This window comes from Tachysurus fulvidraco, chromosome 13 (assembly GCF_022655615.1).
Source record: "Tachysurus fulvidraco isolate hzauxx_2018 chromosome 13, HZAU_PFXX_2.0, whole genome shotgun sequence".
NCBI lineage: Eukaryota > Metazoa > Chordata > Actinopteri > Siluriformes > Bagridae > Tachysurus > Tachysurus fulvidraco.
In genome coordinates, this window is record NC_062530.1 from 17089840 (window position 1) to 17117339 (window position 27500).

Sequence of the window (27500 nt, forward strand, 5' to 3'; positions counted from 1 at the left end):
TGTGGTCATCGGTGAAAGTACTGACACCTTGTCACTTCATTGAGCTGAGTGGTAAAGAGGGAAAGCCCTGAGCTTGCTCTGTATCCTTGGCTCAATTCTTTATTTCCTCTCTGCTATGCATCTTGTATCTGGATCGCATCGTTATCAGGTTTTGATGACATGCATTTCTACTTGCAGTAAAATGTTTCTCCAGTTAGCCAGCTTGGAATCCAATTGCTATATTGAGCATAGTATGGAAATCAGCACATAACACTTGACCACCAGCTGTTTCCAGATGTTTTATGCACAAGATGTGTGATACATCGTGATATTGCATGGTGTTAAGGTAATTAATTTCTAGAAAGGCTGTGTAATTTATGATTTTATGTTTTGTAGAAGCAACTGCACTTCTAAACACAGACCCTATTAGGAGATCTGAACAGTCAGTGTTTATACTCTAATACCATATCAGCTAATGTCTAAAGCAGATCTACTGTAGTTCTGTGCCTAGTATAGAGGTGAGTCATAGCCAGTGACTCAGACATTTAGAAAGCTAGGGGAACTTCATTCCAGCACCTGTGGAAACAGTAGTGCTTTCATACACGTCCTTATGTTTCAGACATGCTATAAAATCTGCTTTAAAGTGCATCACAATTGGTTTTTAACCAATTACTTCTTTGTACTTTGTACACACCCTTACGCTGTGTCCACACATACAGAGCTTTGCCTTGACCAGAGATTGCTTTATCATGAGGTCATGATCATAAGCCTCAGCAACCTTTGACGGCTAGATGTGGACATTTTAAGGAGCGTTACAATGCAGAGAAAAGTTTCATTTTAGCTGTTTTGGAATGCTTTTTGTGCCCAGAGACATTATTACTATGGCAATCAATAGTAGGAACACCTACTGGCAACTTCATAGCACAATGACTGCCGATAAAATCATTGTGTGTATGAATGTAGAATTAGGCGTGTGGAAACCAATAAAAGGTAAACAAACTAAAATATTAGATGATTCATGTATGTTCTGCTCCCAGGACCGTCTTGATCTACAGTAGTAGCTTTTTAGCAGCAAACATGCTTCTTCAATATGTTTTGGCTGTGCATTTCCCCTTTTTCTCTTTATTCCCTTTTGAGTGAGTTCATTTAAAGGAAAATGCATGAGGTCAGAGTTATGTGACAGATACCATTCAGAGGTGTTTTAAACACATTGAGTGTCTTCTTGTGCCAGAATATGCCATTTCCGCAGACTGATGTGTAAAATGTGATATTGTCTTTATACACCATCAGGGCTTCTTCATCAGTAAGAACAAGCAGAAGGCTCTTGTTTATCTCTTCGTTCTTCTCCATATTTAGCTAGCTCATCAAGCTACTGTCAGGTTGGTTTAGATATGGTGATGGTGTGTGCTGCCATATCTCAAACACTTGGCTGTTGTCTAAAAATCCATTTCACACAGACTTTAAATCTGTTATTAATGCTTAAACATATAATCATCATCTAGATATTTGGAGTATGCACAAGCAGGTGACATTTGAGTCTACAGACTGCTTTTCACTCTGGAGACTAAACATACCCCCTACATGCCTGTCTTCATGGAGAGGGGCCAAGCACTGATGAAGAGAGACAAAAAGGCTGCAACAAAGTTAAAATGAAAAGCGTCCTCTAAACACGACCGCTGACACGCTTCCTTTGTTGTGAATGCATGCGCATTAATATTGATTTTTGTATGGCTCCCTCAGGGGGAGGTTTGTTGTCACTCCCTCAGGGGGAAGCTTCTTTGAGCATGCCAACTTTGTCATCTTTAATAATCCCAGTCTCTGACATACTGATATTAATATTAGTATGGATTTTTTTTCTTCCTTTTTTCTTTTTGTTCCTAACCTTCAGGTACAACAGAGTAGGTGCTAAAGAGAGGCAGAGGTAGAGTTTGAATGGGTCACCTGTGTCTCCTTAACATGTCCTTATATTAAGAGCACTTAGATCCGGCTGACAGACCCGAGTAATCTTGAGTGTTTTTACGGCTCTGTGCTTGCCGTAGCCATCAGTCAAGAATTTGAGATCCGTTCCACTTTTAGTGATCTGTCCACATTTACAATAAAACACAGCCCATTTACAGCAATTAGATATCACTGAAATCATTAAGTTAAGTGTATTTATTGCTGTGTTTGTACTTGAGCATAGTGGATTTCTTCTAAGGTCTTTGGGGGTGCTTTTTTTAAATAACTGTCAAATCATTGAAAAGTCCTGAGCAGGGTGAGAAGCTGTAGTATGTCAGATGATATTGGCTCACAAACTCCATACACGTGGATCAAGGTATGATGAGATATTTGTGTACAGAGGAAGTGGAATGCAGGCAGGCAGACTTCTCCATCATCCTACAGGAGGATGGGAATCTCTTCACTTTCTCTCATTCCCTATTCCCTAATCTGCAGATAGAAACCCGTTCCATTAAGTGACTTCAAAGGCAGCACCCTGCACAGGGAATAACAGAGACATCAGAGACAGAGGCCCAGCTCACTTTGCAAAGAGGCTTAGCAAATGACAGTTGTCTCCACAATGCAGAATGAGCCATAGTACTTATCAGAAGATTTTTCCATTCCTTTTTTTTTTTTTTTTCTCTCTTCCATTTTTTTGGTCTTCGTATGAATATGTGCATATTACATTTCTGAAATTTTCTTCAAGTTCAAGAATGCTTAGATTGTACAGGCTAATTTTACACCTCCAAGTCTTGTGACCAAATACAAACATTTGATTGAGACTGAAGTTATAAACGGATAGAAATACTGATACGATATTGAGTTGTTTTTTGTTTTTGTTTTTAATCTTGTTAGAAAGTTTCACTTGGTATCTGGTTGAGAGTAGAGGTGTGCATCATTACTGCAATCATACAATACTCAACCAAAAACTTGTGCAAGTTGGAGGAATTTTCTTTCAAGCAGGCACAAGGAAAAGGTTATATATTATACTGAGACCAAGGTGCAATGGTCCTTAGTAACTGGGCCAGATCTCACAGTGGGTTAAATTAGGCTAGTTGGAGAAAAACAAAATTTGTTAGAAAATATTGCAGGCAGGTATAAACAAAAAATATAATAACTCACCGAGCAGGGTTAACAGTAGTCTAATGCACTAAATCATTCACTAGTTGCCACCAATTTGTGAACTTGTATGATTAGGAGTTGTTAGAGCCAGAATTCGCAGACCATGCTGACAGTGCTGGCATGTCTACCTCTGTTTGTTTTGGTTTTTTTTATGTTATCCAGTCTTTCTATATTTTAGTTCAAAAAAATATATTTGGGGCACGGATTTGAAGAACAAATACAGATATGTTCAGTTTCGAGTTTGTATTCTAATTTTGTCATGTGCATTAAGGGTGCTTTAATTGTCTATATACGGTACACTGTGCTGTCGATGTATACACTCTTACACAGCACTTACCCAGTGCGGAAACAGCCAAAGTGATCAAGTACAATAATAGTAAACTCTAAACAATGTATGGAGTCATAAAGTGACACAGTGGGAGATATTGCACATAGAGTACTCTAAATTATTCATGCATTCCTAAAAATAATGCTATAGTTTAAACAATGTAAACATAATATGCAGTCAAGCATTGCTCTAGTGGGAGACATTGTAAGTGTACATTGCATGAGAGGAAGAGTGTGATGTCAGTACTATCCTTCAGTCAGAGTCCAGTATAAATGTAAGGGATGGATGATAAATTGCAGTGCATGGAAGTTCAACAGTCTGATGGTCTGCTAGAAGGAGCCGGATGGTGCAGGATATGATGCTGCCTGATGGTAGAAGCGAGGGCAGTCCATGGCTCAGGTGGCTGGAGTCTCTAATGATACAGATAGTGACATTGCAATACAACCCATCAGTTGCTACCAGCCACCCTTCCTCTTCTCAATCAATGGAAAGGGACAATCTTAGGATAACTGCTGAGAGGTTATTATTTGAGTGGAGGTTCATTCTGAGCAGACTGCTACAGTGTATGTGTGGCCCTGTTATGGTTGTACAAGATCTGACATTCTCGGGTTTTAGGTTAAAGCTGAGACCACTTACCAAATATTTTCAGTCAGTAGGCGCCGTGTGGTTAGAATTTGACACTGATGAATGCTAGAAGCGATGAACAAATCGATAATGATATAGATCTTAGTGTTCAACTCTGTACTGTATATACTTAAAACGTAAAAGAGTTTATACTGCGTAGTTTATTTTACATGCATCAGACATGTTGTGTTAGCTATCTTAGCAAACCATATATACTGTATATATAGCCTGATCATGTGCACATGCACGTGTGTGTGTATGTGTGCTGCTGTCCAGCTAGGCAGTCCAGAGGCAGGGCGGGCACAGGGACGCTCCAAAACCAGCAAGGTCACTCCTACTGTTACACAGAGCCGCTTTACTGCCAGAACAACCCCAACACACACCACCCAAATCTCACTGTTTCTCTTTTTCTCTTGTTTCCTTTCTCTTTAAATATGCAACATTGCTATGCTCTTCTACTGTTTACCTATTCAGATCTTTCTATTTCTCTCTCTCTCTCTCTCTCTCTCTCTCTCTCTCTCTCTCTCCCTGGAGGTACAGATGGACACATTTGCAGGTTAACTTGAACAGCTGGAGGTGCATTATTAGCATCCTGCTGCTTCCTCATATTTCCTTGTTTTTTGTTTTGTTTTTTTTCCTGGCTTCCTTTGCAGGCAGATAATTCACAACCGTGACCAAAGACATAGTTGGTGTCCTGATAGAAAGGAGACACAGAAACATAAAGGAAAATTCAGGCAGCAGGCAGGCATAGTCGACTCGGGCTATCATACTGAACAAAGTGGACCTAGCTGCAGTTTGCATTTCTGTGCGAATACACAAAATGTACAACAGATGTAATTATGTGGATATTGTGCACTGCATATGTGTTTGCATCAAGAGGGGAGGACAGAAATAAAGTCCCAGGTGTCTGGCGTTTCCTCATGGGTTGAGGCGACAATGAGCTATTGTTGTGGAATTTGCTTTCAAGCTGCATTTGGGATAAAAAAAAAGCCCCACTATGTACCCAGGAGTATAGGATTAGATACATATTTGTCTATACACACACATACAGTACATATTGTAAATGTTTGCCAGTCTTTACGACTGTGCTGTCACTTTTAGAGTGTCATTTGTTGTTTTACTGATGTTTAATGCAGCTGTGTCATTGTTTTTAAAAGCATCACATTTTCTAAAGGTTGTGCATCAAATGTGTGTGTGTGTGTGTGTGTGTGTGTGTGTGTGTGTGTGTGTGTGTGTGTGTGTGTGTGTGTGTGTGTGTGTGTGTGTGTGTGTGTGTGTGTGTGATAGCCAGTCCAGACGCCATGCTGCTTAGGCCTCACCAAGCACCAGTCCTCAGATTTGAAAAAGACTCCGTACAGACCAGGCCTGGCCAGCAACACTGGCCCAAACACAGCTGACCGCTGACTAGAGCCATAATTACTCTCTCTACTGCAATTAACAATCTGCCAGATAGCCAGCATTAAAATTTCGAGTTGGCAATAGACTGTCATGATGATGGCGGAAAGTTTTAGAAAGAAACTATCAGTGTGTTTAATATCTCATGCTTCTCTACAGAAACAAATTCGATGCACCAGAAGTACCTGCTCCAGGTTAATTGCTAAGAGGTTGACATGGAAATCTTCCTGATATGGATGTGTCCTCGAGTGGATGTTACTTTTAATTCAGATGTACAAAAGGTACACAGGAGAGGAGGGGAACTTGTATGCCATTGGAGGCATTTCCACAAATCAGTCATACTCCAGAACTGAGAAAATAAAGAAAACAAAGAACACTAGAGAAACCATGGCAATGTACTTTACAAATATGACAAGACACACAGATGTTTTACATACACAACATAAGAGAGGGAAGAATCGACGCATTATTGGAGATGGGACCAAAACAGAACTCAGACACAAACAAAGAACACATGATGCTGTTGCTGTGACAGACGGGACATGACACACTTACTGGGTTTGTGTTGTACTACTGATTCACTTCAAAAACTTGGAATGTTAAAATGTTTGGAAACTGCTTAACATTTCAGTGCATGACTTGACTTGTGAATATTGTGTGTGTGTGTGTGTGTGTGTGTGTGTGTGTGTGTGTGTGTGTGTGTGTGTGTGTGTGTGTATGAGAGGTATGAGAGAGAGAGAGAGAGAGAGAGAGAGAGAGAGAGAGAGAGAGAGAGAGAGAGAGAGAAAGAAAGAGACATACAGATGCTGTGAATGTCAGACAGGTGGCTGAACAGAGATGTACATAGATGTCTATAGCACTCAGGGAAAAAGGGTTGTTTATAAAGACTTTACCAAGTGGATGCTTCATTGGTGCACTGATTGGCCTCTTTTTATTTAGATGCTTTACATAACATCCAAATTACAACCTCGCAGGTATGTAATAGAATCTAAGATTCAGTCAAAAGGTGCATATACAGATAGAGTGATGTGTGAGCATGCAAATAAGTGACCTAGTGACTGACATTTCACTGGCCATCAAAAAAAGCAGTAACACATTGCCCTGCTTTTTTGACCGTCACCGTTTGTACGGTCGTGGCAAGGTCAGTGTGTTGTATCGATGCCCAGCACTGAGGCAGCCTGCTCTGCTCAAGCCCTGCCTTTGGCTGATTTCTCCACTGCTTTGATTGCAGTGGGCTGCAGGCCACTGCCCACCTCACAGTGTGCCATCTCTTTATCAGCCCCACTTATCTGTGTGTGTGTGTGTGTGTGTGTCCGTGTGTGTGTGTCCGTGTGTGTCTGTGAGTGGAAATGAGACTGCTTCTGCTAACGCTGGGTGGTCAGCAGGCAGCCGCAGCCAGACCAGGCTGACTTGCTGGAGACCAGGATCCATAGATGTGCACTGATTGGTGAAATACTGAAAGGTGGGGAGGAGTTAATAGTACTGAGGGGACCTGATCTATTAAAAAAAGGCTCTTTGTAAGTGGCTTTTCATGGTCAGATGAATAAAAGTGTGAGAAGTACGAGTGTTGTTTCGACGGTGCATTTGTGCTGCAAGAGCTCCTGTCGTGCTTTATGGGTAATGAAGTTCCCTGGAGAAGGACACTATAGTGTAACAGGGTTTAAACTGAGAAGTGAAGAGTAATTGCTTTGTAAAAGCACTGAAGGTTTAACATGATCCAGGACATGTAATATATTCCAATTCGCATCTGTTTACATAAACAGCTGCAGATGGTGTGAATCTAGCTCTATAATCCAAAATAGACCTCCAAGAAATTTTCCGATGCATGAGGCCTCGAGAGGTCAGAATAGTTAAAGAGAAAAAGGGAAAAAAAGGAGGCTTCGTCGTGTGCCTTGGAAGGAGACTTTGTTTGTTTGCTTGTTTGCATGAAGGTCGGTTTTCTGCGTGTTGGAGGGATCCAGCATCCCACTGTTATGTAATCTGATAGGAGATTCCAAGCTGGTCAGCTCCATATGCCGTCCGCCGCTGCCAAAACTATCCGAAGCCGGAGACTCCATCCTGTTTGGCAGCCAGAGAGAGAGAGCTTGAGGGAGCAAACAAGAGAGAGCATTTCGGAAATATTTGCTGCAGATAATGGGAAACGTGCGAATTAGACCCGCAGCCAGGAGGGATGGAGACAAGGGGAGATAGTGTGAGACAGGGAGGGTGAGTTAGCAAATTTACCTCTTGTGCTTAAAGGCAGTGTGTGTTTTGTATGTTTTGTTGAGTCACTAAGTGCACCATATGTGATATCCATGTTTAATATGTAGTGGGACTATGGAAACTTCTGTTTTAAGGAGATGGCATAGATTAATTCACATTGTGGCTGTGTGTGTGTGAAGCTTGTGGGATTGTCTCAGCACTGCAGTACTCTGTGTATTTATGTGTTAGTGCTAAGAAAGACAGGAAGAGGTGAGTGAGTAGGAATCAGTAGCTCCAGAGACCCTTCTAGCTCTGCAACTGTGTGTGTGTTTGTGTGTGTGTGTGTTTGTGTGTGTGTGTGTGTGTGCACGTACACTCCCGCTTTGGCCCACATTGCCACCCCCACCGGCATGGGTCAAGCTCAGCATGCCGCCGCTTCTCCCTGCTCTCTCTTTCTGAGTTGCCATAGCAACACACCTTGAGTTCGCCCCTAGAGAAGCCCAGTTGCCTCCACCCCTTCTTTCGCCCTGGCCCCTATCGCTCCTACCAAACCCCCCACCCCCCGAAACCCATACACCACCCACACCACCCTCCCTCTTGTTGCTCTCTCGCTCGCCATCCGGTCCATCAATCTGGGGCTGGAGCTGCAGGCCTTAGGGCCGTGGTGAGAGGGGCCGAGCCCAGCGGGTACCACTGCTCCCATCCGCACAGCTCATTTATGTGCCAGAGCATGCTACAGGGGGTGGTGGGAGGAGAGAGAAAGGAACAGGCAATGGGAGAGGGTGAGGGAGCAGGAAAGGAAGTGGAGGGAGATGGACAGGAAGAGGAACATAGTGTAGAGATAGAGCAGAGTAAAGGACAAGAGGCGGGAGATGAGGACAGTAGCTGAGTACAGACGTGTCCGTCTCAGGGGAAGAGTGCAGGCCAGAGCTCCACCTGGCTCCCTCTGCTCAATTAGCTGGAAGCACATTGGCCAAGGTTTAGCGGCAGCCACTGCAGTGTTTGTGCATGATGGAGGCATGCTTAGTTGGTGGAATAATACACAAAAACTGCCTTTTACAGATTGCTTCTGCACTCCTCATCATGCTACTCCTCTTAGTAATAAGATAATAAGATAATAAAACGTTATAAGTTTACCATGTGTGTGTGTGTGTGTGTGTGTGTGTGTGTGTGTGTGTGTGTGTGTGTGTGTGTGTGTGTGTGTGTGTGCACACTTATAACCAGTATGCACTCATGCAGCATGCAAAGTTTAAACATAAAATACTCCAAACTAAATATTTGTCACTAAAGCAGCACTACGGAATTTTACATTGAGTTTATTGGCAGGTGGCAGTGCAACTGTAGAGCAAAGTGCACTTCAGTAAAGCATCTCAACAAATCAAGTCCTTCAGCAAGCACTCGAATTCCTGAGAATGGGAGTATATTTAAAAAAAGAAACTCAGTTAAAGATAAAGTGTAAGTCAATGTTTTCAACAAATTCTTAACATCACTATTACCACTTAAAGAGGTCATCGTGTTTTATATATACAGTACATTCGGTATGCTGGTTTCTCCTCTGCTTGTGGCATCCCTAACAGAGCAGTCAGGTCTCTTCTGCCCCGCTCTCTGTAATAATGCCAGGAGATTAAAGACGGCTTTAAAAGGTGTTTGAGGCATTTAACATTTTCCCGCTGTTTCCTCAATCGAGCTGTGCCGTCTGTGCCCTGCCGATGATGCGACTCCAGTGGAGTCCTCTGACTCTGATTAGCTGATCGATCCATCAATCACTTTATCTCTCCATCCCCTATGCCTTTACATGCAGCCAATCTCCTCCTTGGCAGAGGCTGTAATTGAATACAGTGTGTTTTCAGGCATGCATTTTACTTCCACACACCTCGAACACTTTCTCCACCTGCCTCTGAGAGAGAAAAAAGAGGCTGTGAACTTTTCTTAGCCCTGTCTTTGGCTTGATTGTGTCTTTGGTAGCAACATCCTTGGCAACATCTCCCTGTGTCCTCCATTAGGATTCTCTTGTCTTCTTATGGCCTGATTCATTTTCTTACATTCTTGGTTGTGTGTGTGTGTGTGTGTGTGTGTGTGTGTGTGTGTGTGTGTGTGTGTGTGTGTGTGTGTGTGTGTGTGTGTGTGTGTGTTTGGTCTTTAGCTATAGGATGGCTCCCCTCAGTACACTGCAGTCTTTCTCCCAAAGCAGTGCATGTCAGCTGTACTGATCAAATACTCTTCCTGACACCATGGGGTTGGTTGATGGTAACAAGCATTCCCTACATGTGTCACACACACACACACACACACACACACACACACACACACACACACACACACACACAAACACACACACACACACACACACACACACTGGAGTGGAAAGCTTAGTGCTAGAGCAGAGGCTAAAAAACAGATGATGGAGCATGTTGCACACTTGCTGATCAAACCACAGCAGGGCTCACAGAGAGGAGCATGTTTTATCACACACACACACACACACACACACACACACACACAGATAAGGCCCCATGGCTGCCATTACTTTTGGCTGGACAGCCCAATTATCCCTTTGTTTTCTGCTTTCTTTAGCAGAATTCCCTTCCTCTCCCCATTTCCCTCTCATTTCACCAATGTTTCTCTTTGGAGTCATTGTACTCTCTTTCCTCTCTTCCTCTTTCTCTCTTTATCTCATTTAAAGACTCTCATCCTGCTACACAGTAATAGCTCATCCAAAATATCCCACGAATGCCATATTGCAACTGATTCTAGCCCCTTATACAAAGGGACTCGTCTCAGAATCTGATGTCTATGAGGAGACACACCAGAGCTCTGTTCTTGCCAATCTATCTTAAAAAAGCTCTAAGCCCCACACCTAGCTGAGCTAACCTGCTTTCCCACCCCTCCCTGTCCTTTCAGACAGGATTAGAGCTCCCCTGCTCAGGCCTTTGAGACAGCGCTTAGATTAGAATCATTGGAGGTCGTGTTTTTCGGACCAGAGTTTGGGAGGTGTATGGGATGGCAGGGGTGGTTGATTGAAGAGTTTATTAACCCCACACACCCCTGAAGCTTGCCAGATTTCGTTATGGCTTCTGTGCCACCCTGTATCTTCATGAAGGGAGAGGGGAGGAATTGACGTGGGGTGTCTGGAGATGGGCAGGCTGATGCAGCGGCCGGCCGGCAGGAGGGCAGCGCTCAGGTCTGTGTGGCGTGTGGGTGATAAGAAGGGAGCGGAGGCACCCAGCTAGGACCCAACGCCTACCTTTCATCTGTCCTACTCTGGTTGGAGGCAGGGGGCCACTGATGTCACTTCGGCCAGCTTAAAATAGAGCTGCAGGCAGGGGGGAAGGCACAGCGCCTATGGTGCTGGGGGGTGGCAGGCAATTACCGGTCGGGAAAAAGACAGCACTGGGCAAAGGAGGACAGGAGAGGAGAGGGAGGAGGAAAGGGAGGACAGTGGGGATGGAATGGTCAGTCTGGACATTGCAGAGTTCAGAGAGCAAGGCACTTATTTCATTGATCACTATAATGCCACTAAGTTCAACATCATTTCTGACTTAATAGAATAATTTAAATTAGAGATGTTTGCATGTGCATGAGATTATTTCTTCCTTTTCTCCCTCTTCCTCTCCCTTTTCTTTTTCTCTGTCTTGGCCTGACCCCACTGCTGCGTGTGTAACCTGTTGTATCATGGGCTCTTCTTTTGCAGAGGAAGGCATCAATCACGAGTGCAAGCTGTGTAACCAGATGTTTGACTCTCCAGCCAAGCTCTTATGCCACCTGATCGAGCACAGCTTCGAGGGCATGGGTGGCACCTTCAAGTGCCCCGTCTGCTTCACAGGTAAGGGGGGGACTTGCCCCGTGGGTTCGAGGGCATAGGGTCAGGGGCAGAGAAGGCACTTGTGGGTGGGACATCTGCATACACCTACACATGTTCAGAAATCACAGGGCAATAATTTACAGTAACTGATCACTCACTTGATACATGTGGGTATTTGCGCTCATTCGTGTAGGTTAATGACGCATGATTGCATGCAGTTGCTCAGGTTTTGTGCATATGGATATGCAGACGTACTCTATTACATGCTCTCTTGCACATGCCCTAATTGTGTGCAATTAAACAGATGAGTTTGTTTTTAACCTGCTCTTAATAGATGCACAATTTTTTCGTATCCTCTCTGCTGGCTGCTTCTACTAGATTTTGTGTCTCCTTGATTAGCTAATTAATTGAACAGGTTATATTAAGACGAGGCTGCGTGGATAAGCAGAAAAACAGGTGTGAAAGTTTTATATAGCATGAACTGCCTTGTGTAGCTCAGAGAAGGCTCCTTTGTGTCAGCATCATTTAAAAATATGTAATTTAACAAATGATCAAAATTTGCAAATCAGGTTTAATAAATTTATGTGAAGTGTGGTGAGCGTTTGCATTGTTTGCTAATAGCAGAGCTGTAAACTGAATAGAAAGTGTTTTGTCTTACAAAAAGGTCTGAGAGGCACTAATTTTATCAGTAGGCAGTCATGAGGAAAGAATTTTTATATAATACTCAAACTGTCTTAAAGTGTATATATATTTATATGTGTGTGTAATATATAATATAGGTGTCTTTTACTTTTTTATGGTTAGCTGACTTGCTAGCAATTAAAGCAAACAGATTAGCAAGCAAGGCCATCTACCAACAAAATACTAATTATAGACAGCTAACAAAATTTTGCTTTTACACTTGAATATGAATTTGAACTTTTAATGTGTCTTTGCTAACCCAAGCTAAATCATGGCTAATTAACAAAATAGAGGAAGTGAATCGGAGAGTGTTCCATCTTGGCCTGTTTCTAAAGACTGCAACATTTCTAGTCTGGCTATGACTTCAGGACTGAATATTATCCGAGTGAAATGAAAAAAACTAAAATAAAATGACTGCACTTTACCATTCAGGATATATTTCTCTATGGACATAATTCAGAAAGAAAATATTATGACAGGATCTTATGTGGAAGCAGAGGAATAATAAAGGTGTAATAAAGGTCAGCGTAGAGGAGTCGGGGTGTCCCGGGCAGTCCGGCTCTCCCGATGCACTCACAGTAAAGTTAATGAGTTCTGACCTCCCTGTTGAGAGGTCTGCTGGGACCAGAAGCCTCCTGGGCAGAACGTGCCACTCTGGCTACCCCAACTTAGCCTGCTGGAGAAGTGAGAGGAGTAGAGCGAGAAGAAGCTGAAACAATTCTGAGTATGATCATCATATTTCGAATAATAGTGAATAGTGCAATAGCAGAAATTCAGCATTAAAACAGAGATCATTTAAATTGTTAGGTTTGTATTGTAATCAGATGAGAGATGGTGAAACAACAAACCTAATTGTACACTGGGCGTCCTTCAGGAAGGCACAAACTGCCTATATACAGATCAATCAGTGTGTAAAATATGACAAATTATGCTTTCAGGACAACCAATGCACTCTTCTGCACATCTTGATATGCCTGAATATGCTAAAGAAAACCGAGCATCATGCAGCCATGGCTCATCCATCACTCTTATCATCTTCACTAAGAAACTAAACTTCATATTATCACAGTCACAGCAGACATGTTTCTGAATGTAAAGCTTGCTGATTTGTAGGCACTTTCATTCTTCACAATGAGTCAGAAGAGGCCTTGACGTGTACTATAGAAGCATTTCCTACTTTTTCTACTTTTTCTTTTACTTTCTTTGTTATCAAGTACAACAGCAGATACTGAAGATACTCGCAATCATGAACTTCAAAATGAAATCTGAAATAGATTACTTGCTTTTAATAACCAGTAGCCAATGATGATATTTATAATGATATAGGAGACACTTAAAAACTACAGTTCTGCTTTTTCAGATAAATAAAACTCACCTGGCAGTAAAGCGGAACCATTAAAAGACATGGCATGAGCTGTAACAGATCTGGTTAATTTTGTGCCATGTGTGTGTGTGTGTGTGTGTGTGGCAGAGAGCATTCGAAAGTGAACACATCTGTGTGTGTGTGTGTGTGTGTGTGTGTGTGTGTGTGTGTGTGTGTAGCAGAGAGCATTAGCAGAGGTCAGAGAATGAAGGAGAGCTTTATAGAGAAGTGACGTAATCCGTTCATTCTCTCCAGGGCAGAACCCTCACTGTATGTGTGCTTTTAGCTAAACAACTCTGTGTGTGTGTGTGTGTGTGTGTGTGTGTGTGTGTGTGTGTGTGTGTGTGTGTGTGTGTGTGTGTGTGTGTTGTTATGTTCATAGACACTTTTGAAAGTCACTTCAACCTCTTGTCATGTCAGCTGACGTTTGGGAATCAGAAATCATTATTTGAGCTTGTCAGCATTACTGACTGCTTTTACAGGTCTGACTGTTCTCCCCGGCCCTCTGTTTTCTGCCGTATTAGCCATACACCAATGACCTATTAAATACTCTTGAATTCCTTGTCTTTTTTTGTCAGAGTCACAGTTTGTTTTTCCATTTCCATCTCCCTGGAGTGTCATGTTGTCCAACAATTTGTCCTGCTCATTTTTGTCCTCTTGATTATCATGCTTTGTCCAGCTCTCTATACCCTACACACACACACACACACACACACACACACACACACACACACACACACACACACACACACACACACACACACACACACAGTGTAGGTATGCAGGTCTTTATTTTTCTTTAAGTTTAACACCATTCCTGTGTGGCTTATGAATAAGTAAGAGACTGGCTCTCCTCCAGGGAGTTTTAATAATTCATGTTTTCTACACATACATTGCAAGTTAAGTTTACTGAAATGGGGGAAAAATATATAGAAACACAGGAACAGAACTGAAAATCTCAGGGAAAAGGGTGGGGGATGATTTATTGATAAATAAGTCCTTGAGGGCATAGTACAGTCTACCTACACTTTCCATCCCTTCACCTTTTTTGTACTTTATATCATCCCTCTTTCTCACATACTGTACAGAGAGAGAGAGAGAGAAATCTCCTTTTTTTTTGCTTACCCCATGTGTCTACTTGCATCATTTTCATGCACTTTTTGCATTCTCTTGCACTAAAGGTACAGTAGGTGTCTTTGGTGATGTCCACCAACTCAATCACTGTCTGTCATCACTTTTCTCTGATAGAGGGACTGAAAGTTTTCTGAAAGTGATTATTTTTTTCCTTTTGTCCATTCTCCAGTGTTCGTGCAGGCCAATAAGCTGCAGCAGCACATCTTCGCCGTACATGGGCAGGAAGACAAGATCTACGATTGCTCGCAGTGTCCGCAGAAGTTCTTTTTCCAGACTGAGCTGCAGGTTAGTCACTCTATAGGTCTACTCTCAATAACCTCTACACTCCAGATTCCTCCTGCAAGCTGGTAGCTGATCACCTGCTCTTGTTCAACTGCTGTCCACATGTGACTGTGTGCGTGAAGGTTGTTTACACACCAGACCTCTGAGAGTCATGTAAGCCATCAGAGATGCAGATTTAAGCACATTTGACCTAATAGTACAGATAAACATGTATAACATTACAGATAAACATCATATAACACACACCATGATTTTTTAATATGTTGTTTTAAATCAAATTACATTTCCGGAAATGTGAAGAGGATATGAATTATAACATACTACTACTACTATTATTATTATTTTATTATTATTCAGAAATGCACTTCACACATTTTACAAGCTATTTTACACTTCAGTCATTATACTGGTAAAGTATTGGAATAGTATCCTTAATGTTTTTAAGCACACAGGAGCTACGCTTTGTTGAGTTCATTTATTGAAGTACAGCAAGACTTTTTGTTTAAGGAAGGTGCGCGCGTGTGTGTGTGTGTGTGTGTGTGTGTGTGTGTGTGTGGTTGGAGGGGGCTGCCATGGTGTAGAATACATCCTAGACAGACAGCTCTATGCCCAACAGGTTTACGCTCAGGTGCACAGAGCAAGTGTTCAGCGTGAATTGTTGACAGGTCATCAGAAATGGGCTTGAGTTATTGTAACGTTATTCATGAGTTTTACAACACTCCTTTCTAGATGAGGCCCACTCTCGCTCTCTTTCTGTCTTGTTCTCTGTGTCACAGGGAATTTTTTATCTGAGATTCCTAATTGCTGGTCATGCTGAGACTCAATCACACACCCACTCTCTCTCCCTCTCTCCTTCTCTCTCTCTCTCTCTCTCTCTCTCTCTCTCTCTCTCTCTCTCTACACACACCCACACCCACACAAACACAGGCCCTAAAGACAATTTATGGCTACCAGACACACCAGGTGTCTTTTGTTACATAAGGTTTTAAATACCTATATATACCTACATACATGCACCTGTACTTTAGCTTATCTCATTAAGTGCTTTGGCAGTAAAATCACTTAATAAACAGCAAAAAGAAACGATTGAAATGTTCAGAAAAATCACCAATGTCGGTGGAAATATTTTCGCAGTAAGTGCTCTCCTTCAGGCTCGGCACTAAAGCCCTCTTCACCAAGATTCAATTTAAAATGTTAAGGAAAATATCTGATACACTTTATTATTAGTAGTAATAATAACAGTAATAACAAGATCTAATCTAGTGGTATGATCGGTTACATCTCAAAACATGATTTCTCCTACTCACCCCCTTCACCACTCCTAACTCCCCTAGGAGTTTGTGAAGCATAGCCAGGGGTCATGATTATTTTTTAAATTGAATTACAGTGGTGGCCTCACAACCCAACTTTATTAAGCTTATTGTGTTAAATAATGTATTATATTTCTTCTGAAATGGACACTCTCTGTGAATATGTGTAGTAAAATATTTGGGTGAATTTACATTTTAGTCTCATTAGGATAAACATTCAAATGTGCCTTAGCAAGTTCCTACTTTCTTATTGATTAAGATGTAGCCGCTGTAGTGACCAGCACTCTGCTTGACTCTGCACACTTCACTTTATTTGAGTTTTCAGATGGCAGATGTATTGCTCGAACTAAACTCAGCAGTGGTATAGATCTGGATGAGAAGGAGAAGGAAACCCTGTGATTAATGACTACTGAGCTTTCTAGCCAGCTGCCACTAAAGACCCTTTTTTAGGGTCTGAAGTTTCTATAGATTTTATGGAACATTAATACCCTTTATGTAATCTGGATTTTTCACAGAAAATAATTATTTGATTAGTCATACAATAGTCATTAGCTTTGCGCAGAGTTCTATATACTAGGTTGAGTCCCTAATAGAATACTTTGACTCTTCTCTGTGCTGCTTATAGGTCAGACAGATTGAGGAGGGCATGCTGGGGTATAACTCAGCTCTGTGAACCTCCAGTGGGTAGCTGGGGTCAGCTTCATCCTGCCCTGGCCCATGCTGCATTCATCTTTCTGAGCAATAGGCCACCAGGCTGCACATTGCACACACCAGGGTTTATATATGTAGGAGAGGAGAGGTGGAGTCAGTGTTGGTAGTTAGATGTGAGGTTAATAGCCTGTTCATGTCAATACATCTACCTTAATCTTTTCAGGGAGGCAATAGGAGGGGGTGTGACCTAAATCTCCCATAAGCCCCCCATCCTCTCGGTCACCGCATGTAGCCCCACCCCCAGCCATGGAGTGACAGTGATGTAGAGCCGCCGGTGCTGGGCATATGGCCGGTCAGTCCATTTAGCAGCAGGAGTAGCGCTGGACCCTGTCGGTCACTGTCCACCTCGCCCTGAGGCTGGACGGCCAAGATATTCACTCCAGCCGATGACCCAGTGGGTGCAGTCTCCCTCCTCTATCTTTTCTTCCATCCCTCTGTCCCCTTATGGCCCCCCTATGTCCATGCCAGACCTGGAGCTTCAGGCCAACCAATGGGTGTGGGTGTGTCAGCTAGGATTGTGGTTCAAGTGAAGGCTTAGCAGTCTCTTTATTTCTTAACTGGATTTGTCAATGTAAAATAGTAATATCACATCATTTTAGTATGAATAATCTACATCACTCACTTGCTAACTAGTTACTTACAACTCTGAGAATTAATTTATCCATATCGTACAATCACTGGCCAAGTTAATAGGAACACCTGCAGAAGACCACATCTGGTTCCACTCTAGTCAGCCAAGAACAGGATTCTAAAGCTGCAATGAGCACAGGCTCAGTGAAACTAGATAGCTGCCAATTTGGAAAAAGATCAGGCAAGTTTACTCTTCAACTGTCCAGTTGCGACGTCTGATTCCTGCTATGTCCTTGCCTGACAGGAGTGCAACTTGATATAGTCTGTCCGCTGTTGTTGTCTCCTATTTATTTGACACGTTGTTCTTTCTGAGATGCTTTTCTTCTAAGAAAGATTGTTAACATGGTTATTTAAGTTATGACTCAAACCTGTCTGGCCATCCTCTCTCATTCTCTGGCATGTTCACTAGATGTGAATTAGTCTTTTACAAATGATCATGCAGCGAGCATTGTGTGGTTAATTAATAGATGATTAAGTGGCTAGTATTTTAAAACTGCACAAACAAACGTTGGTTAAAAAGCATGAAGAACTGATTTGATTGGGCATCGCAATAGCATGCCTGATAAGCCAATTTAATTCTATTTTATTTGTCTACATTTTTAACACTGTTATTGTCACAAAAATCTGGGTGTAGATGGGAATTATATTAAGACCCATTAAAAGCAATATACCTTAGTTATACCTTATTTTTGCATTTGTGTGTAATGTTTAAATGCCACCCACCATCTGGCTTTAGTTTGACTTGAACTCAACTTAGTGTAGTTAGTGTGTGTGTGTGTGTGTGTGTGTGTGTGTGTGTGTGTGTGTGTGTGTGTGTGTGTGTGTGTGTGTGTGTGTGTGTGTCTGTGTGTGTGTCTGTGTGTGTGTCTGTGTGTGTGTGTCTGTGTGTGTGGTGTGTGTGGTGTGGTGTGGTGTGTGTGTGTGTTAACAAGGCTGGATGGATGGAGGAACCTAGTCTGCATGCCCTATTCCTCTCTTGGCCGGCCTCTGTTAATGCTCCATCTTCCCATGAGCCTTTGCAGGACACTCACTGCATCATGCTGTCTCCCTCCTGCATAGCCCATTTCCCCCTGTGCCTCTCACTCACACACCAACACTAACAGTCTCTAACTCTGTTATTCTCCTTTTTCTGTCTTTCGTGTTCTTTCTGCAGCCACATGCATATTTTAGTCTCACTCTGCTGCTCTCTTTCTCTCTCTCTTTCTCTCCCCCCCCCCCCCTTGCCACTCCCCTGTGTCCCATAAATAGTGCAGTCATAAGCTGGTAAATAAGTGATGCTTTGCCCTGATCAGCGCAGCAAGACCCACTCTGCCAGATCCTAGCTCCTTTGCTGGAAACTTCAGAGACTTTCTTTACACTGTGCATGTGTGTGTGTGTGCGTGTGTGTGAGTGTGTGTGTGTGTGTGTGTGTGTGTGTGTGTGTGTGTGTGTGTGTGTGTGTGTGTGTGTGTGTGTGTGTGTGTGTGTGTGAGACAGAGAGAGAGGGAGAGAGAGAGAGGGGGAGTGTTTTCTTTTAGCTGTTGTTTTGTTTCTCTAGATATTCTTCCCAACACATTCCATCCTGCCCCATTGTTGGCCCCTCCGTGGCTTCTGCTGTCATCCACTGACAGCCTTCCTCATTTTTACACACTGCTGCCTATATTGCAGTCCTACAGGGGGCGCTGCATCTCCCCCATGACCAGCACCCTTGCGTGTGTGTGTGTGTGTGTGTGTGTGTATGCTGTCTCTTTTAGCACTGCTAAATATTTAACCCTAGTCAGCAGTTTGGGTGAGCGTGTGGTGTGTCTGCCAGAGATTGTGTTGGTTGGGAATGGTCTTTGTGCTTGTTTGTTTGTTGATACCTGCTCTCTCCTCCTGACAACCTGAAAGTGTTGAATAATTGAGTCATGTGAGTCATATCTCACAAAAAATGATGTAAGAATGGTGTGTGTTTGTGTGTGTGTGTGTGTGTGTGTGTGTGTGTGTGTGTGTGTGTGTGTGTGTGTGTGTGTGTGTGTGTGTGTGTGTGTGTGTGTGACAGATGAATTCACTAATGCAGATGCATAGTGTATTCATTAAAAGAATTGTTAGAGCTACTATCATTATTTACAAATTTGTTTTATGTATTAGAATTATTATAACAATACTTATTATTATAATTAACATGAATTATGTACTAATCTTAAATAATTTGTATTTTTTTGTATGTTGAAGTTACAGTTTTTAAAGACTGCCCAGATAAGATGACAGTCATTTGTTGAGCTCAGGAAGTGGCTTACTCTGAGGCTGAGCTGTAGCTAGCCCACTAACTGTGGCCTCTGAAGCATGTGGAAACACTAAAAGCGAGCAAAATCCATCAAAGTACAATGTACCTACTACTGAAACAATGTGCCATTGCCTCAGATTTGTACTCCAAATGTCAAGCAAATGCGAAGACAAAAGTTTCGTCCCCAAATGACATTTTATACACTATGCTCTATGCACCCTTCCGTCTATTGTATGAATGTTATCTCGAAAGGAACATTGGCATTTTATTGCTCACTGAAAACATAAGCTGATTCCCAATTGATGGCAGATGATATGAATTAAATGCTGCTAGTTTTAGTAGAATATATTGAATTATTGAGATTGAATGCCATCTTAAAAATTCTTCTCATTAGCATTTGCCTGCTAGCTCTGCCCCTCTTCCCCTGCATAAGCAAAGCTGTGACGGTTGATTGCATTGAAGTGTTCCATACTTTAAGTGCTTCATTCAGGTATCTGAAATGCATTTCTTCTTGTTGCAGTTGTTAATAAGAACACATGACTCACACTATTTATACTAGAAAATGTTAGAATAGTCTGTAAGGATGCCACCTTGAACGCAGCAACTAGCTAGACATGAATGTTGGTATTTACCACAGTGAGGCGTGTGTACTAACATGTTTTAATTATGTTTTGTTACACAGGATATAATTAAATTATATAATTTCATTATATAATTAAATATAATAAAAACATGTTTGTATTATATCTAATTTTGCCCTTTATATCCTTTTATATCTAAAGTTTCAGAGTAACTTCTTTGTCAGATTTATTAGTTATTTCCTAATGAAGATACATGAAAGAGTAAATGCTTTAAAATATCACATGTAACAAATATCACAATATCATGTGTGTGTGTGTGTGTGTGTGTGTGTGTGTGTGTGTGTGTGTGTGTGTGTGTGTGTGTGTGTGTGTGTGTGTGTGTTTAAAGACGAAGAGAATAAAAGATTTTATACAAAATATGCACAAGTAAACGAGAGCTGTAATGTAATGCTCCACAGCTGGCTGTAGTATTTTAGAAAGAAAAAAAAAGTTGTTTAAGAATTCTTGAGCATATACTGTAAAGAATTTGGACTGATAAAAGATTTTGACAACACATCTTGAAAAGTTAGTAAAGGTATGTGTGGGTAAACAGAACCGGACGTTTGTAATGCCAGATTTTGTGATTGGCTTATTTAATGAATTTAGTCTCTTCCTTATATATAGTTTAGTGTAGTGTATTTTAGTATAGTATAGTATAGTATAGTGTAGTGTATTATATTGTAGTATAGTATAGCACATTCTTTCATTTTTCAAATCAATGCCTTGCAATGAATTCTACATTCTACAATTTACTATTTTTAAATGAAAGCTTTTTTTAACATTAGCATAGAAGAGAAATAAACACAGCTAAGAGACGAAATTTTACCCAGAATCTTACTTTTAACAGGCTCGTGCACAGTACACTGTTTAGAGATGTTAAGATCAAATCTGTCCCCGTTCTCTGGATCCAAGTACACGGTTACTTGGAATTCATTTCCTCTGTCGAGTACTTAAGCTGTCAAAATGACCAGGATGCCTGTCTCGAGATCTTGCATGTTGCATGAGCAGATTTAGCTAAAAATTTTATACGATTTAGGTTAATGATTTCTGTAAATATTGTTGGGTTTGTGTTGCTGACAGACCTTTATTGTGTGTGTGTGTGTGTGTGTGTGTGTGTGTGTGTGTGTGTGTGTGTGTGTGTGTGTGTGTGTGTGTGTGTGTGTGTGTGTGTGTGTGTGTGTGTGTGTGTGTGCGCGTGTGGCTGTCTGCCCATGTCCCAGCTGCCCTAGCTTGTGGAATGGCACAGTGTTTTATTAGAATGGGGATCTGGGGGGCTCTCTTCAGACCCCTAACCCCAACACACACACACATACACACACACTCCCCAATCCCCCCTTCACTGTTGATTGGCTGGCTACTTGAGGTGTAACCTGGGGACTGCAATATAGGCAGCAGCTCCAGTTTAAAGCTATGAGCACTGGGCTGAGAAGAGCACACACACCTCTAAACCCTCTACACCCTCCAAGCCCCCTCCTTTTTCCATGCCCATCAAACATACACTCATACTGTACACCCATCCTTCAGCCTGTATCTGAGTAGAAAATCCACCATCGTCTTAACTGCAAAGTAATAAACCACAAAGAGGTCATGCAAAGGACTTAATAATTGGAGTGTTCTTATGAACCAGTAATAAAAGTAAATAAATGATCTCACACTTTTATTAATGCAGTGATGTGATTATGCTGTTATGTTGTTTGTGTATGTAGTTTCATCTACTCTGGTATGCAGACGGTGATATCATGGTATACAAGAGGTTTAGTTATGATGCAGTGTGTGCAAGAGGTTTGTCAGGGAGTTTGTGAAACACACACACACACACACACACACACACACACACACACACACACACACACACACACTGTGGACCGCTGCCTGGCACTAGAGTAAGCCAGAGCAGGAGGGGACATGTTTAAGTTGTTTACTTGTTTTGTTGTTGTTTTGTTCCTGCGCTCTTGCTGAGCTGGAGACTCGGACGAGTTTGTGGCCTGGTGAATTCAAATCAAAACCGCTCACCATGGGGCAGCGCAAATCTTCGGAGAAAATCAAGACATTCGAATTCATTTTATTACAACATAGGACACCGGTTTGGGCTCTGTGTGTGTCTGCGCATGTGGGTCTGCGTGGGGTTGTGTGCGTATAATGAATAGTGATGGAAGTATGCATCAGTTTGCAAATTCTCCACACTTTACAAGGTGTAGCTGTCGACGCAAGTACAAACATACACACACACACACACACACACCACACACCTTCTGCTTTGTTCACGAAGCACCCCTGCTCGAGACGATGATCTATAAGAGGGTTTGAGAAATGAACGGGTAGATGAAGCAGAGGGACGGAAAGACAGAGAGAGTGAGAGTGAGATAGAGTGAACTTCAGCAGCTTGGCACACAGGGAGATGTGGCGTCTGCTCTAAATTGAATAATTTGAGGAGTGGTGTGAGAGAAAGAATGGGAGGAGGAGAAAGAGAAAGGGAGCGAAAGAAAGAGAAGAGGGGAAAGGATCCATCGGGAACGCCGTATACCTTGTCCTCGTATCTGCCGGGCAGTTCTTTAGCCCTTTACTCGCTGCTGCTGACACTGTTTTCCTCATCCTCTCTGTGACACGTAAGGAAACTGAGAGGAGCCGGAGACAGGCACAACATGAGGGAGGGTGGAGGGACAAAATGGACTCTGCTCTGGCAGTGTGCGTGTAGTTTGTGCTCCCCAGTTATACATGACAGTTGAGCAGGGCTGTTCAGTGGTGCTACAGCTCTACTCTGCATGCTGTGGTGTTGTCACGCTTACAGATTGCTAGACTTTGGCAGTAGGTGTCACAGCTTTGACAGTGACGTACGAGCATAAACACTGTCCTCTAGAAGATGGCTGTAAACAATGAACACACACACACACATGTTTGTCTTACTAGCCTTGTGAAGACCTCTGATTGAGATAATTATTAATTATTGAGCCTTTTAATTATGAGATTAGCTAGTACCAGTGGTTAACTATTGGTATAAGATAATGTTAGCATGTTCTCTGGAGCTTCGGGGTTAGGCTAATGACTCATGAACACTGAGGGGTCTTTATATTACTATTAAGGATTAGTGGGTGCTTTAAACAACAGGAAATAAATTAAAGTAATGTATTAAAAAATATCTAAAATCCATATTTAGTCAAATGAGTTCTAGTTGTGTTTCATAGGCACTCTGGAATAATACATTTTCCTAAAATGCTTGATAAGAATCCTATCCTGTGCCTTTAACAGTAGCATTAGAAGTGTGTGTGCTGTGGAAGGTTGTGTAATGTGCTAGCGTAATGGCTTGTGTTGCATCGTGTTTGTGTGCTCAGGCTGCCTGTAGAGTTGAAGAACTCCATAATCACTCTGTACATTATGTGAGCGTATGATCTCTAATGATCTCTCACACAGAGAGCACACACATGCAGGGGTTCTTCACACACTTCCATTCGTGCACACAGGTTGAGTTTTTTCACATCTGATACACACTTTGGCTTTCACACTTACTCACATGCACACAACACACATAACAGGGCCTTACACTTCTCCTACACAGCTTCTCACTCTAACACACATGTACAGGAGCACAGGCATACCCGCGGCTAGGGATCTCGCACCTTTCCACTCAACAACCAGCATCTGCCGGAATGTTCTATGGAATCAATCTCTCTCCCTCTCTCTCTCTCTCTCTCTCTCTCTCTCTCTCTCTCTCTCCCCCCTCTCTCTTTCACTCACTCACTAACTCTTATACTTTGTGAATGTGTTATAGCCAAACTGGCCCATTCCTTGGAGACAGGTTCGGGCATGTCGTATCCGTGACACGGAAAGTGAGTGTGTGTACTCTGGTGCGTCTCTGAGCAGCAGAATGCAGTTAGCGTAGCGTAGCTTACCCTTAGCCTACCGCGGCGCTGTCACCCATGATATGGCCCGTCTGGGACCCTCAAGACTCACCGCCCCACTGAGCTCACTACCAGTACCACAACTCTGTGTGTGTGTTTGTGTGTGTGTGTGTGTGTGTGTGTGTGTGTGTGTGTGTGTGTGTGTGTGTGTGTGTGTGTGTGTGTGTGTGTGTGTGTGTGTGTGTGTGTGTGTGTTTAAAGAGAGAATCAGACGAAGAGAATAAAAGATTGTATACAAAATATGCACAAGTAAACGAGAGCTGTAATGTAATGCTCCACAGCTGGCTGTAGTATTTTAGAAAGAAAAAAAAAAGTTGTTTAAGAATTCTTGAGCATATACTGTAAAGAGTTTGGACAGATAAAAGATTGTGACAACACATCTTGAAAAGTTAGTAAAGGTACGTGTGGGTAAACAGAACCGGACGTTTGTAATGCCAGATTTTGTGATTGGCTTATTTAATGAATTTATTCTCTTCCTTATATATAGTTTAGTGTAGTGTATTTTAGTATAGTATAGTATAGTATAGTATAGTATAGTATAGTATATAATAGTATAGTGTATTATATTGTAGTATAGTATAGAGTAGTATAGTTTAGTATAGTACAGTGTAGTGTAGATATACATAATGTAACCATGAGTTACAGATGTATGTCAATATTTATGACCATTAGTTGTATTTAGAAAAATAATTGCCTGCCATTGATGCTAAATCATTGCTTTCTTCTCCTGGAAAGCTGAAGTTATTTTTTTTTTTAATCTGCAATTTGTATCAAAAGCATGATTTGTTCAATTTTACTTGTGAAAATTGTAGGCAGCTTTATTGCACATCTTTCCTCGACTACATGTTGACATTTAGGAACTACCTTATTAGTCACTAGGAAATACATTTCTTAAGGTAGATCCCTAAGCTGCCTAATTTGTTCAGAATAATTGGATGATTAATGGCCTGAAAATGGGCTCTCAATAGACAAGTGTGGGATAAAGGCGCTGGCGTCTATATGTGCAGGTGTTTGATATTGTGTGGAGCCGTGAGCATTTGAGGGCAGTGTGTGCCTGTGTGAGATGAGCCTGCTCGGCGGTAACCATGTGCAGCAGTAGGTCAGTTCCTTTGTGTCAAACAAGTCAGAGGGAGAAAAAATGATGTCTGATTTCACCTGGGCGATCTGATCCACTGTTATTTTCGCACACAAAAGGAATAGCTTAGCAACTCAGCGTGTGTGGTGTTTTGAGATGTAGAGCAGAGCATATCAGTCTTACGTGAGTGACTCGTGCGTGAATCCAGTTCTACCGTTATTAAGCAATTGCGATAGGGGCAGGAGGAAGTCCCCTTGGAGTAGTGTGCAATGCGCAGGTTGTGGTGCACTCTAGTGAAACAGGACACTGCCGCAGAGAAAGGGAGAACAGGGACAGGGACAGACCCTGGCAGGGTGCAGGCTTCCTGTGAAAGTGTTGAGTTATATGTGTATGTGTGTATGAAGTGAGGGAATCCAGGGGCAGGGCAGGGGTCCGTTTATTTGTAGCCCACTCCCAAGTGAGTTTCCTGTCTCTGGGAGGTGAGAGCTGAGAGCATATGAAGCTTTAAGACAGCCCATCTGTTAGTCTCCGGCCCTTGGAAGACTGTCAAGCCGGTCTAAAAATAAGCCACACTAAAGTGCACCAAGCGGCAAAGGTGATTTTTCATTTTGTGTTAAAAACGGAGCAAAGAGGGACAGGTCTGTGTCCTGAGAGCAAAGCTACAAACGCTACTCTCTCCCCCACCTCACTTTCTCTCTCCTCCCAGCCTTAGTGTTTCCTCTTCCTGTTTCTGCCCAGTCCCTAATCCATCGCTATTAAGTGCCTCCTGAATCATAGAGAATGTATGTGTGTGTTTAAATATGTGCTAGAACAAAACTCCAGAGATTATCTGCTGCGTTTGTACTGAATGTGTGAGCACCACGGACAACAACGTCACTCGTTCTTGTGCATAAGTGCATAAAACTCACGTTTATAGCGGTAGTCTATGGGCTGTACTTTGGGCAGTGTATGATTTATCCTGTCAGCAATGAGACTCTGTTTTGTGATTGTGTATTATGTTGTGTTGGTTTAATGACGCACTGTCACTACGAAACCTTCAGGACCGGGTGAACAACCAGAATGACCAGAATTTGGGGCTATGATATGACTTTCTCAGGCTCATTCAAGACATTTCATTTTAGGAAACTTTCTAAGCCACATTACACTAATTCTACTTAGTCAGACATAAAATACCATAATGTAGATTTTTACATTTTTACATTTTTAAAGTATTTATCCCTGCTGCTAAGAAATGATACAAATATAATTACAGTGTCAACATTTTTTGACTTGACTCTCAATGAAAAATGATGTACATTAGCATATATATTGTCAGTAGCTGATTTTAAGGATCTGAGTTTGTTGCTCTGTTGTGCCCCCTAGTGGAATAACAGAGACTAGCTTGATCTCCCTCCCCCTACCTGCCCCCCAGTATTTCAATTGAATTGCACTAAAATCAAGAACAGTATTCATTTAGACCATGGAATATATTTTGTAGGGTAGATTAGAACAACCCACAGGTCATTTGTCTGACTCTCTTCTCCTGAGACATTTATTGTTAGACTTTTATTGCTGGAGATTTAAATTTGTGCTATGTAGTGTTCTGCATGTTAAACATTTATTGATGGAATTGATCAACTGCCCCAAGACTTGCATTACAAGTGTGTTTTGAGTAAGCAGTGTTTGTTTTTTTTCTCAGTAAAGAGAACTGTGTTTTGTTTCATGTTTGCGGTATCTTACATGTGTTACAGATACTGCAGATAAGGATTAGATTAGGATGTTGGTTAGCTTAGATAATAATGAATGTTAGGGAGTTACTTTGTGTGTGTGTGTGTGTGCGTGTGCGTGTGCGTGTGCGTGTGCGTGTGTGTGTGTGTGTGTGTGTGTGTGTTTATCCTCTGAGACACTCATAACACAGTAAAAACCATAAACCAACCCAGTTTACTGCCTGGACACCAAACACATCTCCACTTTCTCCTCATATGACCATGACAGTGCATCCAGGCATACTGGTAGCATTCTCTGCCTCTTTCTCTCTCTTTCTCTATTTGTACAAAGCTAGCCAACACATTACAGTCTCTCCAATAGAGCACCGTCCCCAGGGGGCACCCCAGAGCCTGGAGCCGGGGGCCCTGCAGTATATACACACGCGCACAGAGGCCTGAT

The 27500-nt window shown here is 42.1% G+C and overlaps 1 protein-coding gene across 7 annotated transcripts in view; it reads left to right on the forward strand.

The window, feature by feature from the left end:
* The window catches only part of znf423 (zinc finger protein 423), a 140587-nt gene that overhangs the window by 108718 nt on the left and 4369 nt on the right, over positions 1 to 27500 (forward strand). For 3 of the 7 annotated variants that reach the window (XM_027161661.2, XM_027161662.2, XM_027161663.2), the window contains 2 exons: positions 11298 to 11429; positions 14756 to 14871. In XM_027161661.2, the coding sequence (XP_027017462.1) occupies positions 11298 to 11429; positions 14756 to 14871 (248 nt within the window). Of the gene's footprint in view, positions 1 to 11297; positions 11430 to 14755; positions 14872 to 27500 lie in introns of those variants that run through there. The other 4 variants (XR_007144707.1, XR_007144705.1, XR_007144706.1 and 1 more) reach the window with 4 other exon arrangements.